The 16,835-nt window shown below is 55.5% G+C and overlaps 3 protein-coding genes across 3 annotated transcripts; 1 reads left to right on the top strand and 2 right to left on the bottom strand.

The window, feature by feature from the left end:
• Nucleotides 1–1,845: 1,845 nt before the first annotated feature.
• CPAR01_11004 (rhamnogalacturonate lyase) lies at nucleotides 1,846–3,858 on the bottom strand (the record flags this gene model as incomplete). Its single annotated transcript, XM_060495263.1, has 1 exon — nucleotides 1,846–3,858. The coding sequence occupies one exon, from the start codon at nucleotides 3,856–3,858 to the stop codon at nucleotides 1,846–1,848; it is 2,013 nt and encodes a 670-aa protein (XP_060345611.1).
• A 1,747-nt stretch (nucleotides 3,859–5,605) lies between these two features.
• On the bottom strand, nucleotides 5,606–8,890 carry CPAR01_11003 (WD domain-containing protein; the record flags this gene model as incomplete). The annotated part of the gene is made up of 3 exons (XM_060495262.1): nucleotides 5,606–5,931; nucleotides 6,017–8,717; nucleotides 8,780–8,890. 3 exons carry the CDS (start codon nucleotides 8,888–8,890, stop codon nucleotides 5,606–5,608), a joined length of 3,138 nt encoding a protein of 1,045 aa, XP_060345610.1.
• Nucleotides 8,891–10,621: 1,731 nt separating this feature from the next.
• CPAR01_11002 (histidine acid phosphatase) lies at nucleotides 10,622–16,003 on the top strand (the record flags this gene model as incomplete). The annotated part of the gene is made up of 3 exons (XM_060495261.1): nucleotides 10,622–11,837; nucleotides 12,143–15,617; nucleotides 15,685–16,003. 3 exons carry the CDS (start codon nucleotides 10,622–10,624, stop codon nucleotides 16,001–16,003), a joined length of 5,010 nt encoding a protein of 1,669 aa, XP_060345609.1.
• Nucleotides 16,004–16,835: the final 832 nt, after the last annotated feature.

Below are 16,835 nucleotides of genomic sequence, written 5' to 3'. Positions count from 1 at the left end.
GCAAAAAAAGTGCTGCCTAACTTAGGTTCTCACCGTAGGCAGCGATGACAAGACGGTGATACCGCTGTTGTTGATACTGTTCTCGTCATCTGCCCAAAGTTCTTTGGGTGAGGGATTTCGCGGGCAGGAATTCGATAATCAGAAGAATGATCTTTGGTCAGAGACAGCATATGCAACATTACGCCCCATCAGCCTTGCTCAGCGCAGCCCGACGATCATTCACTCATTCTGGAGAACCTAAAAGCTACCAGGTATAGGCACAGCATCGCTCCAAAGTCCCTTCAAGATAGCTGCGTGCAGATGGGCAGCCCTACCGACCGTCATATTGGGCGTACAGACTACAGCTTCTTCCCAGCCCGGCGATCTTTTGCCAGCGAAGGCCTAGTACGCCCGCTTCTTCTGCCGCCCAACCTTGAATTTGATGCATACCGAGCACCAGCTCGCCGTTGCACGGCATACAATTAGCCTTGGCCGCGGCACTTACGTCGCGAAATCCTACGATTTGCCTAGCGCAGCCTGCCGTCTGCACTTACATGCAGATTTGGGGGCGGGGCCGGGTGGGCAGTGTTAGTGTCGGCTATATGGGGACTTTGGCAATTGTGTGGCCGGGTTACGCCCAGCCAAGACAAAAACCAAACAGCTACCTCACGCAGTACGCTGTTCAGAGCATCAGATTCAGCTATTGGAAAAGATTCGGCAAAGGCGGCGTTTGACGGAACTCTTTGGTTCCGCAGGCTTCTGTATTTCTCGGAGTATCATCCCTTTCACGGACGACGAGTCGGTTATCGGAATGCGACGTTTCCCAGGCCCTCTACGGAAGCTCATCCGGCCGAGAAACTAATTACCATGCCCAGATATTGGTGCGACTTGAACACGAGCGCAACCCTCTGAGGCCGGTCTAACGTAGCTCTCCCGCGATTCAAGAAACGCCGCGAGTTCCAAATCGCCCTTGGAGCACGAACCCGACTACTTGGATTGGTTTGAGACTTTGTCCTCCTCCTTTTACATTGGGTAAACATTGATCTTCTCATTCATGAACATGCATCACCACTTGGCATAAGGTATTTCAACCACACTCATTTCAAAGATACACTGAACAGCCAGTGTCAAAAAGGTAGAGAGAAACATCATTGAGCGAGGTTCAACAGCTTTAACCCTGATTTTTGGGTCGCACATAGCACGCGAGAGTACCCCGTACTCCGTACGTCAATCGACAAAACTCCATCTCTTCGTACAGAATTTCCACTTCTATGCGACGCCCACGGTATGAACCAAATCGCAGGTCCAAACACGCCCCTGCCTCCTACTCCTGGGCCGGGGAAAGTAAACCACCACCACCATTTTCACAATCTCTAGTTTCTACTCACCTTGGGGGGTTCTTACGCGTACTCGTGGCTGCTTGCGGTCCGGGCCTTATCGCAAAACACGACGCTCCCACCTTTTTCTTGACAGTCAACAGTGTCTTGAAACGAACCGTTTTACATCCGACCGCACGGCGGGGCCAAACGCCAAACCTGCGTTCAATTCTTTTTTGTCGTCCCTTCTCCGAATCAGACTCAGCCTCTTTTTTTAAAACTCTTGCTCTTGCTTGCGTTCGTTCAATGATTCTTAACTGGTCTGGTCAGGACCCGGCTCTTCGGCACAGAGTCAAAGCTTCCATTTTATACTTTTCGTCCTCCAAAACCGGACAGGAAAGGAATGGAGGAGGGGGGGGGGGATACCCAAAAAAGAGAGAGACGGTTGTCTGATGATTAAATGTTAAACTTTATTGATATCGTTAATCTCGCCTCGCTTATTGCATCTACTGAAATGCCCATCCCGTATTCAAACCTCAAGCGATGGGATTTACTTGATCTCCAATCGCAGCGCATCATATTGGACGTAAATAGCAGGCGTAAGCACGGCGCTCTCGTAATTCGTCGCGCCGTACGGCAAGCTCAGGACAATCTCGTTCTCGCCCGCCTTCAACAGCTTCGAGTCAAAGACAAACTTGTTGGCGACGTTGTAACACACCACCGCCGACCGCACCGCGCACGAGCTGCTCTGGTAATACGGAATCACCCACGGCTCCAGGTCTTTCCCGTTGACGTTGACGGTGTACTTCAAGTTGGCGTGCGGCTCGCTCGCGTTGTACACATCCGTGTTGCCCGCCGCCGTCTTGGCGCCCGCGAGCTGCACCGTGAAGGTGCCGTAGCGCTTCTGCTTCACGGCCGCCTCGTCGAGGTCGAAGACGAGGGTCCAGTTGTTGACGTTGCCGTCGCCGAGGTAGAGGTCCGGGCGGAGGGAGTTTCCTTTGCCGCCGAACGCCGCCCAGTGCACGTAGTTGAGGTCCTGCGCGACGTCGTCCTCGCCGACGCGGAAGCGGATGCCGTCCGGGAACTCGGTGGGGAAGTCGTAGCGCGCCCAGTAGATGCGGTATTCCTCCGGCGTGCGGGGTTTCGTGGTGTCGCGCGCGAAGCCGTGGCGGTATTCGCCCGAGGACTTGTCTGGCGTGCCGATGCGGAAGATCTCCGTGCCGGATGTCTCCTCGCGCCAGCGCGCGTGGGTGGTGTCGATTTTGCCGGCGACGATTTTCACGTCGTCCTTGATGTATTGGCCAAAGATGCCGTCGCCGTAGATTGTGAGGCGGTAGGTCCCCTCTTTTACGCGGGGGATCGTGGCGTAGCCTTGGGCGTCGATGTCGGTCCAGTATTGGTAGGCTTTTGTGTCGAAGACGTTGTCCTGGAAGTCGACGCCGTTCTGCGCCAGCACGGCGATGGGTTTCGTCACGCCCTCGGGGAGATCGACGTGCAGCTTCCAGGTGGTGCGCTGCGTGGAGGGGACGTAGTTGGGTACGAGGTGGGCAATGTCGTCGTAAAAGTCCGCGTTCCACGTCGGGTCGGCGAGCTTGGCGGCGTCGGCGTGGAGGTCGAGGATGGAGGTGCCCGCGGGGCCCTTGTTGAAGTGGTAGTACTGCGGACCAAAGGTGCGGTCGAAGCCGTTTGTGATATTGGGCGTCTGGTCGCCGTGGTGGTTGGACGAGATGTAGTTGTAGACGATGCCGTCGACCGTCAGGTCCGAATGCAGGGGGCCGCCGAAGTAAGTGTCGCGGGTGTTGAAGACCATCCAGGCGCCGAACGCGGAGCCGTCGGCCGTCTTGGAGCCGTCGGCGAACATGCCGTAGGCGTCGACGTCGCGCCAGGTGTCTTGAAAGGTGTATTTCGTGAACCAGTCGGCTTCCTCCTGGACGTAGGGGTCTTGGGGCGTGTTGCCTAGGTACCACGTCGCGTCCTGGACGACGACCTGCTGCGCGACGGCGTCCTTTGACGGGAGGGGCGCGTACTGCGTCGGGTTGGTGAGGAGGTGCGTCCACATGGGATCGTTGGGGCGGAACAGAGTCCTCAGCTCCTGGAGGTTTCGCAAGAAGGGTGCCGTCTCGTTGTGGTAGGCGACGCGGCTGAACATGTGCAGGCCCGTCTCGCCATCGCGGAGGAACCAGTACTGCTCGAGGACCTGGCCCGTCGAGGCGTAGGTGTCTGACATCTTGACGCCGCCGTAGGCGACACCGGCGGAGTCGGTGCCGGAGTAGAGTTGAAACGTGGGCTTCACGGTGCCGGGCGTCCAGAAGCCTTGCGGGGTGCAGTAGCAGTCTAGGTACGGCCCTTGGCCGGTCGCGCCGGAGGCGGTGCCGAGGAGGTTTACACCGTCGAGGGTGAGTTCTACGACGGCACCGCCTGGCTTGGAGACGGCGGCGTAGAGGCGGTCGTTAGCGATGATGAGGCGGTTGGAGGTCTCTGTCGCGTTGAGGGCTGCTCTTGCCCCGGTCGCGAGGGTGAGGGCTGCGCCTAGGGCGGCGCCGCGGAGGGAGGAGACGCGCATCTTGTAGTCGTTTGGAAGTCTCACGAGGTTTGTGGACACGGTAGAGACGCTCGTTTGACGACCAGAGGAAATACGGGGACCGGCGAGAGGTTTTCGTTCGACTTGATGCTCTCGTCGGAACTTCTACTCTTCGCTTGCCTAACCAGCAAAAAGAGGCAAAGGACTGTCCGGCATGGAGACGAGACTGCTTCCTTTTATGACCGCAGGCTATTCTCCCGAGGCACCCCGTTCATAACGGGGCCGGCCCTGCTGGGCGTGTCGTTGGTGTGGAGGAAGGAGGATCTCGGGCATCTCATCTCCGGAATTTGTTTATTTCTCTTGGGGGAGGGAGAATACAACCCCATGACCCCCCAGCGACATATTTAGGCTGGCGGGCCCTCCCCGCAGGTCGCAGGGTTAGGTTGGGATGTATCCATCCATATCCGAACGAGGGGGGCTACGGATCGTCGGATAGATACGCAGAGATTGCCAGATAGCGAAGCTGGGTAGGTACGTCAGCAAGACAGAGGCCGAGAGAGAGATGCGGGGAAGGCCGTCCGTCCTTTGTTTGGCGTACCTGAGAGAAATAAACGCAATGGAAACGTAGAATGCATGATGAGCTTTTTTGACATGCGAGGACGACCATGTCTGCGTGGAGAAATTGAGGTCCGGACTGGCGGGCGAATGACATGGCCCAATTCTTTTCAAAAGTCTGGGGTAGGTAATTTACCTTTGTGTCGTTGGGACCTTCTCCGCACGTCGCCCAACTTTTCCCCCAGACCACCCGCAAAAAGCCCACCCACCTCCTCCGCCGATCTCCGCCTTGACTTCGGTGCCCTCTTCGCCGAGGCGAGCCAGGCCAAGCTGGGGTTTTGACATTGGCCAAGGACCCCAACGGTGACTAGACCTTGAGACTAGCAAGTCACCGCCCTCAGCCAAGGAGCGGGACTTCAATTCCATGATTCAGAAGAAGCCTTTCCTTTCGTCTGCAGGAACCGAGCAACTTGCCTGGCCCCTGGAAACTTGAGGTGAACCGTGAAGAGGATTGCCCGCCTATCTTCCCCCTTCCCCAACTTTGTGGCCGGCTTGCCGTGTGTCCAGGTTGCGTCGGTGTAACAACACGTCGAGGGAGGAGTCGTACGGTACTAGGCGCTGATGGTCCCGCCTTTCGGTTCCCCGGTATAATTTCCCACGTATTGGGGTCCTTCCCCCGTGGGGTTCAGTATTTCCTTGGCGGAACCGGATGACCGGGTCATTTTGACCTATTTCAGAAGAGAGTGCGAGCCGCAAAGTTTCGATGATGCCTGGACTCAAGAGAATTGGTTCGGCTTGGAGTTGCCGGGTTCATGCGAGTCTGTATTACGGTGGTACTGGGGGCCACCCAATTGGTGATGCGTAGATGGATTGATAGTTCAACTTCCAACTGCTTTACCGGTACTCTCATGGCTTGTATTAGCCTGTGACTGGGAGAATGAGAGCAACGAAAAGACGGATTGATAAAGAGAAGGAGTCAATATCGAGAGGCGCATTACTCCTGGGTACCGTTGGGTGGGTATTAAGATTGATTCATCCATCTCGCCAGACAATTCTCTCTACACGGAATGGCGCCTTTCCTCCTTTTTCATGACACACAACTTCCATGACCTCCATGTCCCAAATCTTTCCACAAGATGACAACAAATAAATACAAACGCTTTTTTGTCCCGTCCCCTCACACACACACACACACACTCTCTCTCTCTCTCTCTCTCTCTCTCTCTCTCTCTCCTTACGTCCTAGGGCTCCGCAAGAACCCGACAACACCGCTACAGTACCCGACGAGATCGTCAAGCCGCCCGGCCTCCCGCGCCTGCAGCGTCTTCCACTCGCCCAGCGCCTCCAGCAGCTCCGCGTCGGCCATGACGAGGTCAAAGTGCAGGCGCAAGAACACAGTCATCCAGGCCTGGACGAGCTCGTAGTCGCGACGGGCCGCGAGGCGGCTCGTCAGCGCGCGGATGAAGTTGAGGAGGCCGCCGTCCTCGGGCGAAAGGGAGCGGAGCTCGAGGTCTGCCGTCGAGGGGGACAGGGATTTGAGGTGGGTGATGAAGTCGTCGACTGGTTTGCATGTTAGCTTCTTCTTTCTTTTACGTATGGATGACGCGGGTGAGTGGGGGATTCAAAGAAGGAAAAATCATCTTACAGTCTCCTGAGGCTGCGCCGTCGTCCAGCTTGCTCGTAAACGCTTCTTGCATGCGGCCGCGCTCGAGCTTGGTGATGCGGGACTTTGCCTCCGTTGCGGCATCGGCTTCGGGTGCAACGGCCCCTTCGATGAGCGACTGCTGCGGCTGCTTCCCGGCACCGACAGAGGGCAGGAAGAAGGGCGCCTTTTCGGGGGCCTTGGGGGCCTCGGTCGGCTTGTTGCGCTGCTTGATCAGGTCCAGGTGGAGCAGCGTCTGCCAGCGACTTTTGGGCACCAGGGACAGCGTCGTCAGCTCAGCGCTGAGCTGGTCGACCGTTGGCGCGACGACAGTCTCGTCCTCTGCGTCTGCGTCGCCGTCTTCTGTGAAAGCCGCCTCCAGCAGGCCCTCGTTGCCTTCGCCGGACGTCGTGGGTCCCGCGAGCAGCGCGGCCTCCTTGTCCGAGATTTGCCGCGTCGGGACGTGCGTGAAGAGGGACTTATTGGTCCAGATGGCGACGCCGAGCTCGTTCTCAATCGTGGCGGCGAGGTACTCGCCCGAGGAAGACATGGCCAGCGCGGTGCAGGGCTTTTCGAGGCGGATGGCGTCAATGAGATGGCTGGTGGGCAGGTCCCATATCCTGACGACACAGTCCTGTGAAGCGGCGATGATCCAGCGGCCGTCGTTGGAGAAGCAAAAGTCGTTGATGGTGTCCTGGCAGCCCCAGAACTCTCTGATTGTTCTCTTCGTCTCCAGGTCGACGACGCGGACCGAGTTGTCGTCGCAGGTGAAGGCCATGAGGTCATTTGCGGCGTGGTATCGGCACCCGGTGATGGCGGCCATTGGTGCCCAGTTGATCTGGTGCACGAGGTTACCCGTGACAAAATCCCAGAACTTGATCTTGCCGTCAAGGGAGCAGGTGATGACGTTCTTGTTCATCGAGTCCACCACAATACCCGTTACTGCCTTTGTGTGTCTTCCTGTGCCAGGTGCAAAGCCACTGTTCTTCTCGGTGTGAAGCTGCACAACATCATCGGCCTGCTTTAGCTGCTGAATCTTCAGCGCTCTCGCTTGGGCGGGAGTGAGCTTGGACGGGAAACGCTGGCGGTGAATGCCGGATTGCAAGTTGTACATGTCGATGCTGCCCTCTACGGAACCGACCAGAGCGAAAGTACCGCAGGGACTGATGGCGATGGTAGAGACAAAAGAGCCGTCGCCCGTGGGGAATGCCCACCGGCCAGCTCTCTTGCGACCCCAGAACCATGTACGCGCCCAAGCGTCATCCTTATGTGCCGTCACGACGCTCTCCCAGCCAGTCGAGCCACTGACTTCGGCATCGAGCTTCTTCTTGTTCTCCCTGTGCTTCTGCCAGATGGGCTGGTTGCCGGGCAAGGCGCCAATGCCACCGTCGCGGTTGAGAGAGCTGGCGATGCAGGTAATCTCGGGGGCCTTGAGATCTTCCAAAGTCGTCGTAGGGCCCCTGGCCATCGCCTTTGCAGAAAGTATACCAGTCTTCTTCGCCATCTTGCGGATGTTTCCTTGGCTGAGCTCGGTGCTCTGACCATCACGTCGCATACTCCATCCCCAGAGACTACGATCTTGACCACCACTGAGGAGCCACTTGTTACCTGCATCGGCTCCGTCAAAGTCGGAGGGGAGGAACTCCAAGCACTTGACGGGCGCGGCATGGCCGCTGCGCTGGTGCAAGATACGGGGGATGGCGGAGAATGGGGTCTCGTCAAAGATCCACGTCTTGAGGGCGTTGTCCCGTCCACTGGTAACAACAACCGGCTGGCCTGACAGGAACTCAACCTTGCTAATTCCTCCTCGTACCAACGGACCGTCGCCAGACGGGGGGTTGTGCGCACTCCTCAGAACACCCATGACCCTGCCTCCATTGTTTAGGTCCCAGAACGTAACGTCTCCTGTGGCAGCGGTAGCGGTCGCCATGACACCGTCCTTGCGGCCATCATGACCTGCTCCCATGCCGTCAGATCTAAAAGAGATGGAAGTAACGGGTTCATCGTCGTGGCCGGCCTTGAGTTGGATAATTGGCTTATCGGTTAGGATGTTCTGGATCACTAGGTTGCCATTCGCGTAGGCAATGGCAAGGAGTGACAAGGCTGTGGTGGGCTGCATGCAGGTAACGGCGCCGCAGTCGGGGGTCGGAGGGAGAATGGTGTAGATGAGTTTGCCGGTGCTGACGTTCCAGATTTCGACCCAGCCGTCCTTGCGACCAACAAAGATCTTGTTCAGGTAGGTCGGCATGTTCGTGATCCCGCCCGTGATCTCGTTGGCGCCCGAATTGCCAGCCATGGTGTAGAGTGTGGTGTAGTGCTCCAGGGTGGCCGACTTCCAAACCTCGAGTCTCGTCACAGCGCATGCAACAATCCAGGAGCCGAAGATGAGAATTTGTTGAATAGGCTCGTTGAGGTCTTCGGGGAGCTCGAGCTCCTCAACCTTCTTTCCACGTTTGAATGCCCAGAGTCCTTGCTTCTCGCCCTTCCTGGCGTCGCCCCATGCGGCGAATACCTTGTCCTTCCATGCGAGCGTCGTGGTGATGTCGGCTGGGGTCTGGGGACGAGTAACGAAGACTAGATTGAGACCTCTCTTTAAATCGTAGGTCTGAAGGGCTCTTCCGACAGATGTCGTGATTTGGAAAGTCGTCTTTCCGAGGGGAATCGAAGTAAAGGGAACGTTTGTGGGGGAGACGAGGCCAACAGTCTGAGAGAAAGCATTGGCATTAGCATGGAAAGACCTGGATCGTCAGTATTCAAAAGACATACTCGGAAAGGCGCAAAGATGCGAGAGGATTGACGTGTGGCGGTGGCAGGCTTGGAGGCGACAGTAAGCTTCTGTCGCTTGACCAGAGGCCCTTCTTGTTCCGAGTGAGGCATTGTGGCGAGCATGTGGACTTGACGGACTCGAAGGCCTTTTCCGGGATGCGGTTCGTTCAAGGCCCTGAGGTACTGTCTTTCGAGTCGTCGCCCGAGATTTTTTTTCCAATCTTTTCGAGCAGACGTGCCTTATCTTATCGCGATCACAGATTTGCCGGGCTTTAGCCGACGGGTCTCTTTGGCCCCGCCATTGACGATTGAGGGGCGCGGGGCAAGTCCAATTGGGATTACCTGATTGGTTCTGCATCTTTTCCTGCGAGGTTCCCAAAACGGCTGACTCATTCCTGATCATCGATCACCTCATATACTCCATAGAGGGCGCCACGTAAACAAGTAGTAGGTAGTTGACAAAGCTCTTCACCGAACTGTAGCCACTATGGACCATGATATGTACCTCTTCTTGGGGTCTCGATCGGCTCCATGGAGTTTGGGTAATGGACTGTATGGAGGAACATGTTATGAAATCACAACCATTGCTGGGTACTACAAGTTCCGTAGATGTTGCGTTCGCCAGCAGCAGAGCCTAGAACTTTTCATCCAGTCTTTGGGTTTGGGACAACCTTATCGTGCATGCGCGGAAGAGGGGTGGGAGACTAAGGTAGCAAGGCGCCATTGATTGAGGCTCGAGGTGTCAGAAGCTGCATTCAGCTTCATGATTCGCCGGAAGCCTCCAGCTTGACAACGTTAGTGAACAGGTCCAGCTGTCAAGCGCTGGCTGCATAAGAAACCTACCTGAGCATTTTCAAGGTCTCGGTTGGTGTTGCTAGCTCCCCCACCTCTTTCTCACCTTTCAGCCGTCTGTGTGCCCGCCTCCAACGTCATCCTTGCTTCTGCCACGCCTGCGTCTAGAACGTTTTTACTCCTCCCTCGTTGCATCCTCTCGAGTGCCATGTCTTGGCTGGTGGGATTTCTAGAAAGTCCCTCTGCTGCATTATGAGCTGCTCTCGCTTGTGCCTACAGCCGCCGCCCCGCCACCTTGTCTCACGGCACACAGCTACCTACATACATCATCACGCTCGCGGCAACAAGTAGGCATTGGCAGTCTCGCAATCGCTCTTTTGGTGCGAGAACACGGGAGCAGCACGAGCTAGTACGTTATTGACTCTTTCATGTGTAGGGAAAAAAGAAGACAGGGACAGGGCTCTATCGTCTGTTACGATTGCTTGCCATTCTCTAACCTCGGTCGTCCAATGGGAAGGCCACGCAGGAGGTGCTGCACGCCCACGTTCTGGCGTCGCTTCTTCATCTGCCATTTGGACGGTACCTTTCTTGCCCAATAATAACCTTTTTCCATCTGGATGCAACAGCGAGCCCTCAACTCCAACTACTCCAAACTCCAAATTCCTCGCTGTAGACTTCACGTCATTTAAGAAACCCAAAAAAAAAACACAGTCTGCCACCTTTTCTCGTCTGGTGGAAACCCCTCCTTTTTTATCCTGTCTTGCGCTCTTCCACCTTGAGAGGTTCCAGCACCCTGACCGCTGAGTCGCTGTATTCCTACCTTGCTCGCCCTCCAATTCTTGTAGTCAAGGTACGAATACGGTACAAACCAACCAGAGAACAAAGCAACAAAGCAAACAAGAAAAAAAAAAGAAGAGAAAACTGCAAGGTTGTAGCCTCTACGACCCAGTCCCAGCAATCGTCGAGTCAGCAGCCGCCCCTCCAATACCTTCCATCTGATCAGTGCGCGCCTAAAAGGTCTCTCCATCGCCTCGGGGCGCATCTGGCAACATGGACCGACCGAATTTTAACACTCGACGATCCGTAGATAGTGCACGCTCGGCTACCGCTACCAATCCTGCTTCCCCTGCCACTGCCGCCGCGCCTGCTTCTCCCCTCAACCCTCACTCTTCCCAAACTTCGTCATCCTCTTCCCATTCGACCGTAAACTCCTCTGCTCCTACCGACGTTCCTCTGCGATCGAGGCCCGGACGCTCCGTCTCGCATTCCCTCAATCTATCCTCTTCTGCTAGCAGGAAGAGCCGACATGCCGAGCCTGGAACCACCGACGCCCACTCTGCCTCTGCTAGCCTTTCCATGCCCCCGCCCTCTTCGATTCCTCTAAAGAGCCCGAGAACTTCTCTCTGCCGTACCCGCCGAGAATCCAATACCTCGCTCGAAGCCTGGAGCGATTCCGCCTTGCAGTTTGCCGACGTCGACGAGGTCGACAATACCCCACGCCTCATGTCTGGGTCTAGCCAGCAAGATTCCACCACCGCCCCATATCGCCCCCTCCCCGAACCCGCCCTCACCTCCCGATCATCTTTTTCTTCCGAGTCCGACCTCAAGGACAAGCGCACATCCGTCTCCAGCATCTTTTCTGTCTACTCCCTGGCCTCGGCTCGCGGCGCCGCCCCAACTTCCGTCCCCGCCACCCAATCCTCTGCTGCTTCGACAAACGGCTCCGACGGTGGCCCTTCGCGCTCCGTTTCTGGCATCATGTCGTCAGGAAAACCAGTCACGAATGCCTCGCAACCCGGCGCCGAGCTCTCCAACGTTACTGTAACTACCTCTTCGAATGGTCAAAATGCCAATGCCGCCCCGGGTGGTCATCACCTGGCGCCGCGCGAGACCAATACCCATACGCACCACGAAGTAATCAAACGGCCTCCTCGTCCCGCCCAGCCAACGCGATCCCGCAGCCGCAACAAGCGCAGGTTCAGCGGAAGCACTGGTGCAAGCAGCCATAGCCCCAGCAGCGATCGAGGACCCTACCACAACAAGGAGAAAGAAGAGGGTCAGTCAAGAGATACAAGCGCGCCTCGACAACGTGTACCGACAAGCTCTAATGCGCCTGCAGTCAAGCCAGCGCCTTGGGGTGTTATTGGAGTTTGCGCTTTGGATGTCAAGGCCCGCAGCAAGCCTAGCAGGAATATTCTGAACCGACTCATTGCTAATCGCGAGTTCGATGTCGTTGTGTTTGGTGACAAGGTCATTTTGGACGAAGGTAAGCCGCCGTTTCGCTCAATAGAGAGGAGCAACCCAGATTCGAGCAAATTGGAAATCTAGGAGCTGCATTACGTCGGAAATTTTGCTAACCACGGTGTTCGTCATGTAGAGGTCGAGAATTGGCCCATGTGGTGAGTAGTCAGAATATTTCTTATGTTTCGCTGACGGCTCGGTGAGCCAAAACAGTATAGCCTCTTCCTGCATCACCAATCCTTCAACCCATGCACAAGACATCTCCCACCTCTCACAGATCCCCAACCAGTCACAGGCATCCTTTCAACTCTACTCCCTATTCATCTATAGTCGCCGAGGCCATTACGAAAGTGGTTTTCTTGCGTACAGGTACTAACAATTTCCTCAGTGATTATCTCATCTCATTCTATTCGGATGGCTTCCCCCTGGATAAGGCAATTGCCTACGTCAAGGCTAGAAAACCGTTCTGCGTCAACGATGTGCCGATGCAGAAGATTCTTTGGGATCGTCGTCTATGCCTCAACATCTTAGACGGAATTGGCGTGGCTACGCCGAAACGCATCGAGGTGAACCGTGATGGCGGACCTAAGCTTTTGACCGCAGACACTGCAAAGCATATCAAGGAGATTACTGGTATAACCTTGGACGCCGAGGATCTGGGCTACAATAGGCTTCCCCGCAAGGTCGAGCTTCTCGACGACGGCGACATTCTCAGCGTCGACGGCGCTCTGCTCAAGAAACCCTTTGTCGAGAAGCCTGTCAGCGGTGAAGATCACAACATCATCATCTACTTCCCCAAGTCCACCGGTGGTGGTGCTCGCCGGCTGTTTCGCAAAATTGGCAACAAGAGCTCCGAGTATGATCCCGACTTGAACATTCCTCGCGCTATTCTGGAGCCAGAGAATAGTTACATTTACGAAAAGTTCATGAGAGTTGACAATGCTGAGGATGTCAAAGCCTACACTGTGGGACCCAACTACTGCCACGCAGAGACTCGGAAATCTCCAGTTGTCGACGGTGTCGTCAGACGAAACACGCACGGCAAGGAGCTGCGCTATGTCACGGCATTGGAGCCTGAAGAGAAGGAAATTGCGAGCAAGATTTCAACCTCTTTCGGCCAAAGAGTTTGCGGCTTCGACTTCCTGCGGGCCGGCGGCAAGAGCTATGTCATCGACGTTAATGGTTGGAGCTTCGTCAAGGATAACGACGATTACTATGACCACTGCGCCAACATTCTCAAGGATGTCTTTGTCAAGGAGAGGCTTCGCAGAGGCGGCGTCACCTCTCCCGTACCATCACCTTCTCCCTCGGATATGACTGATCCATTGGCATCGCGCGGAAAGGAGAAGGAGGCTTCGCAACCTATCCCTGTGCCACCGGCGCAGAATAAGTCCGTGACCAACGTGTCGGCCGTTTCTGAGAAGCTGCCCCAGGAGCCGAAGCCCATACCAGCGAGTGCACCGCCTCAAAAGTCGGAGAGTGCACTCCCCTCTGCTGTCACCAGTTCGTGTACCAGCCCTACTCTTCCTCCTCCACCTCCGCTGGTAGATCCTGCAGTGGCGAGCGTCCCTTCCACCGTGGGAACGGGGTCAGCGACTCCATCCGCCGCGCCTTCGCTGCAAGGGGAGGGCACTGCGCCTCCTGCAGAGGAGGCTCCAGTGCCGCCGCCGCCACCGAAGCACTCTTGGAAACTCAAGGGCATCGTGTCCGTCATTCGACATGCTGATCGAACTCCGAAGCAAAAGTACAAGTTCACTTTCCATACAGCGCCCTTTATTGAATTACTCAAGGGTCATCAGGAAGAGGTGCTCCTCATAGGAGAGGCCGCTCTGGCCAGCGTACTGCAGGCCGTAGATGTCGCGTTGAGAGCTGGCGTAGAAGACCGCGCCAAGTTGAAATCGCTGCGTAATGTCCTCGTGAAGAAGGGCGGATGGGCTGGCACCAAGGTCCAAATTAAGCCAATGTTCCGAAAGAAGAAGACGGAAGAGGTCGCAGTTTCGTCAGGCGACGAGCTTTCACAAGTCTTGAAAGAAGGCGTTGAAACGGACTTCGCAGAGAAGACTGATGATGGTGCCGCAAAGACGGAAAACTCTTCACCGTCCAGGATGCCACCCAAGAGGCACGACTCACTTTCTGGTATGACCATGTCCCGCATCACAGCAGCGGAGGAAAGCTTGGTCCTAGAGAAGCTTCAGCTCATTGTGAAATGGGGCGGTGAGCCAACACATTCGGCACGCTATCAGGCCCAGGAACTGGGTGAGAACATGAGAAACGATTTCAATCTGCTTAACCGAGATGTCCTTGACGAGGTTCACGTTTTCAGCAGTTCTGAACGTCGCGTTACTACCAGTGCGCAAATTTGGGCTTCTGCTTTCCTGGATCGCAAAGATCTCCCTGAGGACTTCATCACTATCCGCAAGGATTTGCTCGACGACTCCAACGCTGCCAAGGACGAGATGGACAAGGTGAAGAAGAAGTTGAAGGGTCTTCTTCGCAAGGGTAACGAGCGACCTTCCCAATTCGCTTGGCCGGAGAAAATGCCCGAGCCTTCAGAGGTTCAGACGCGCGTTGTTCAACTCATGAACTTCCATCGTCGCGTAATGCACTACAACTACAGCAAGCTGCACAACGGTAGTGCCGTTGCTTCTTTGAATAATGCCATTGCCAACCCGGGTTCCGAGAAACCCACAAGTGCCGAGGCATCAGGCTCGACAAGCTCCATGTCCTCCTCACTGTCTCAGGCGAATGCGGTGAGCAACATTCAACCCAGATGGTGTTGTGGCGAGGATGCCGAGCTCTTCAGGGAACGCTGGGAAAAGCTTTTCGCGGAGTTTTGTGACGGAGAAAAGGTCGATCCAAGCAAGATCTCCGAGCTTTACGACACGATGAAGTTCGATGCTCTGCATAACCGGCAGTTCTTGGAATGGGTATTCACACCGCCCAAAGCCATGCTGGAGGAGGAGTACGGTATCAAGGACAAGGAAAAGGACAAGGACAGCAAGGACGGTAGCAAAGAGGCGAAGACTGCCGAGAAAACATCCGATGAGGGGAAGTCGTCGCAGGACTCCCGCGAGGAACGACGGGATTTCTCGGGATCTAGCGATAAGGCAGACAAGAGCGAAGCCAGCAAGAGCTCAACATCTGTCAGACGCATCTTCCGACGGCGGTCGTTCCTCAACGGTCTCCGACACGTCGAGGCAGCCCCGCCTGAACAGTACTTTCACCTCTACAAGAGCAACACTCAGACCAAGGCAAAGACCGATGCCAGGTTTGAGCCGTTACGGGAACTGTACCAGCTTGCCAAGGTTCTATTCGACTTCATCTGCCCTCAAGAGTACGGTATCTCTGATGGGGAGAAGCTGGAGATTGGTCTTCTGACATCGTTGCCGCTGCTCAAGGAGATTGTCCAGGATCTTGAGGAGATGCAAGCATCGAACGATGCCAAATCCTTCTTTTACTTTACCAAAGAGTCTCACATTTACACCCTGCTCAACTGCATCCTTGAAGGAGGGATCGAGACGAAGATCAAGAGAAGCACTATTCCCGAGCTTGACTATCTTTCGCAGATCTGCTTCGAGCTGTATGAATCGGAGACCAAGGCCCCTGCCGCCACACCCGACGGGGGCGAGGAGCAGACATTTGCCTACAGCATCAGAATCACCATTAGCCCCGGATGCCACGTCTTCGACCCGCTAGATGTCCAATTGGACAGCAAGCATTGCATCAGCTGCGCTCCGCGACGCAGTCTGACCCCTCACGGCGATTGGATGCAAGTAATCCGCACTCTGAGGGCTAAGTTCAACCAGTAAGTTTCGCTCCAGCAAATGGCTTACCTGGTTTTTGGGGTGTGATGCTAACGAGTGGTATTGCAGAGTCAAACTTCCCAAGACGTTCCTCGCTGTGAACTTGTCAGATCTCTTTTCTGTCGAGGACCATGAACGACGGGATAGTGACAGCGAGGGGCTCGAAATGAAGGGATTGCATCCTAAGCCCAAGGTATCAGAGCAGCAAACCACTGCCCACTCAGAAGCCGAGAGCGGAACAGGAAAGGAGGAGCTTGTCTCAGCGGGCCAGGCTCTTGCTTCAGCCTCGTCGGTTGTCATGGATGATGAGGAGCCCGTTAGCCCGAGAACCAAGCCTGACGCTTCAACCGAGACAATTTCCCAGGTGGCAGCAGACTCTGCCGAGTGATCGAGCCGGCGTACTTGGCTTAAGTCTCGTAGTTATCGAGACAGGATTACAAAGATACGGTGGGAGGTACAAAACGTGAGAGAACAAGCGATGGACAGGAGGCAAGAAATATAGCATGGATAGACTCAAGCGCATTATTAGCAACGATAGCGGAAAATCAAACAGTATCATCCAAGACCTTGGCAAGTCGCTGGCAATGAAGGCAAGACGATGTTGAGGTGCAACGTCATTGGAGTTGTCGTCAGAAGTTGGATGTGACGCGGGCCGAGCTCGCCCCAGCATTGGTCTTGCGTGCTAGCCAGAAGAGAGTCTCATCCATGGTACCGTACCACTGCTCGGCAAAAGGGAAAAAACATGGCATCTCGCAAGGTCGGCAACAAAATGAACGATGCACACCGCAATTCCTCATCACCCCTGTGGTAAATCCCATGAGGTGCAGCATCGGCTGCAGGGGTTTGGGGTCTTCAGTTGCCTTGCAGCGCATGGCAAAGTACGGATATCCGTTGCAAGTACCGTGGAAGCGAGACGGCCAGAGGACCTGAGGTAGCATTCCACGGAAAGTACCCCCGTCGTACCTTGAGACGGGCTGACAGCTAGTCTGATGGAGATGGGTCATGGTTACGACCATTTTTCGAGCAGGGTCATCTGTCTGGCTCGCTTATAAGTTCGATACGGACGCTGAATATCGACGAGGGTCGGCAAGAAGGTTTCAGAATCGACAGATGTGAAAAGGTTAGTTTTTTTGGCGACTCGGAATTGCAAGTCCGGTGCTTGTGGTTACCTGGCTCGTCCCGCCCAGTTCGTCCAAGGCATGATGAAATCTGGTCCTACC

Source organism: Colletotrichum paranaense (assembly GCF_030867605.1).
Source record: "Colletotrichum paranaense strain IMI 384185 chromosome Unknown Scaffold_9.1, whole genome shotgun sequence".
NCBI lineage: Eukaryota > Fungi > Ascomycota > Sordariomycetes > Glomerellales > Glomerellaceae > Colletotrichum > Colletotrichum paranaense.
Note: the sequence above shows the minus strand (reverse complement) of the source record. Positions and strands in the feature narration are given on the sequence as shown.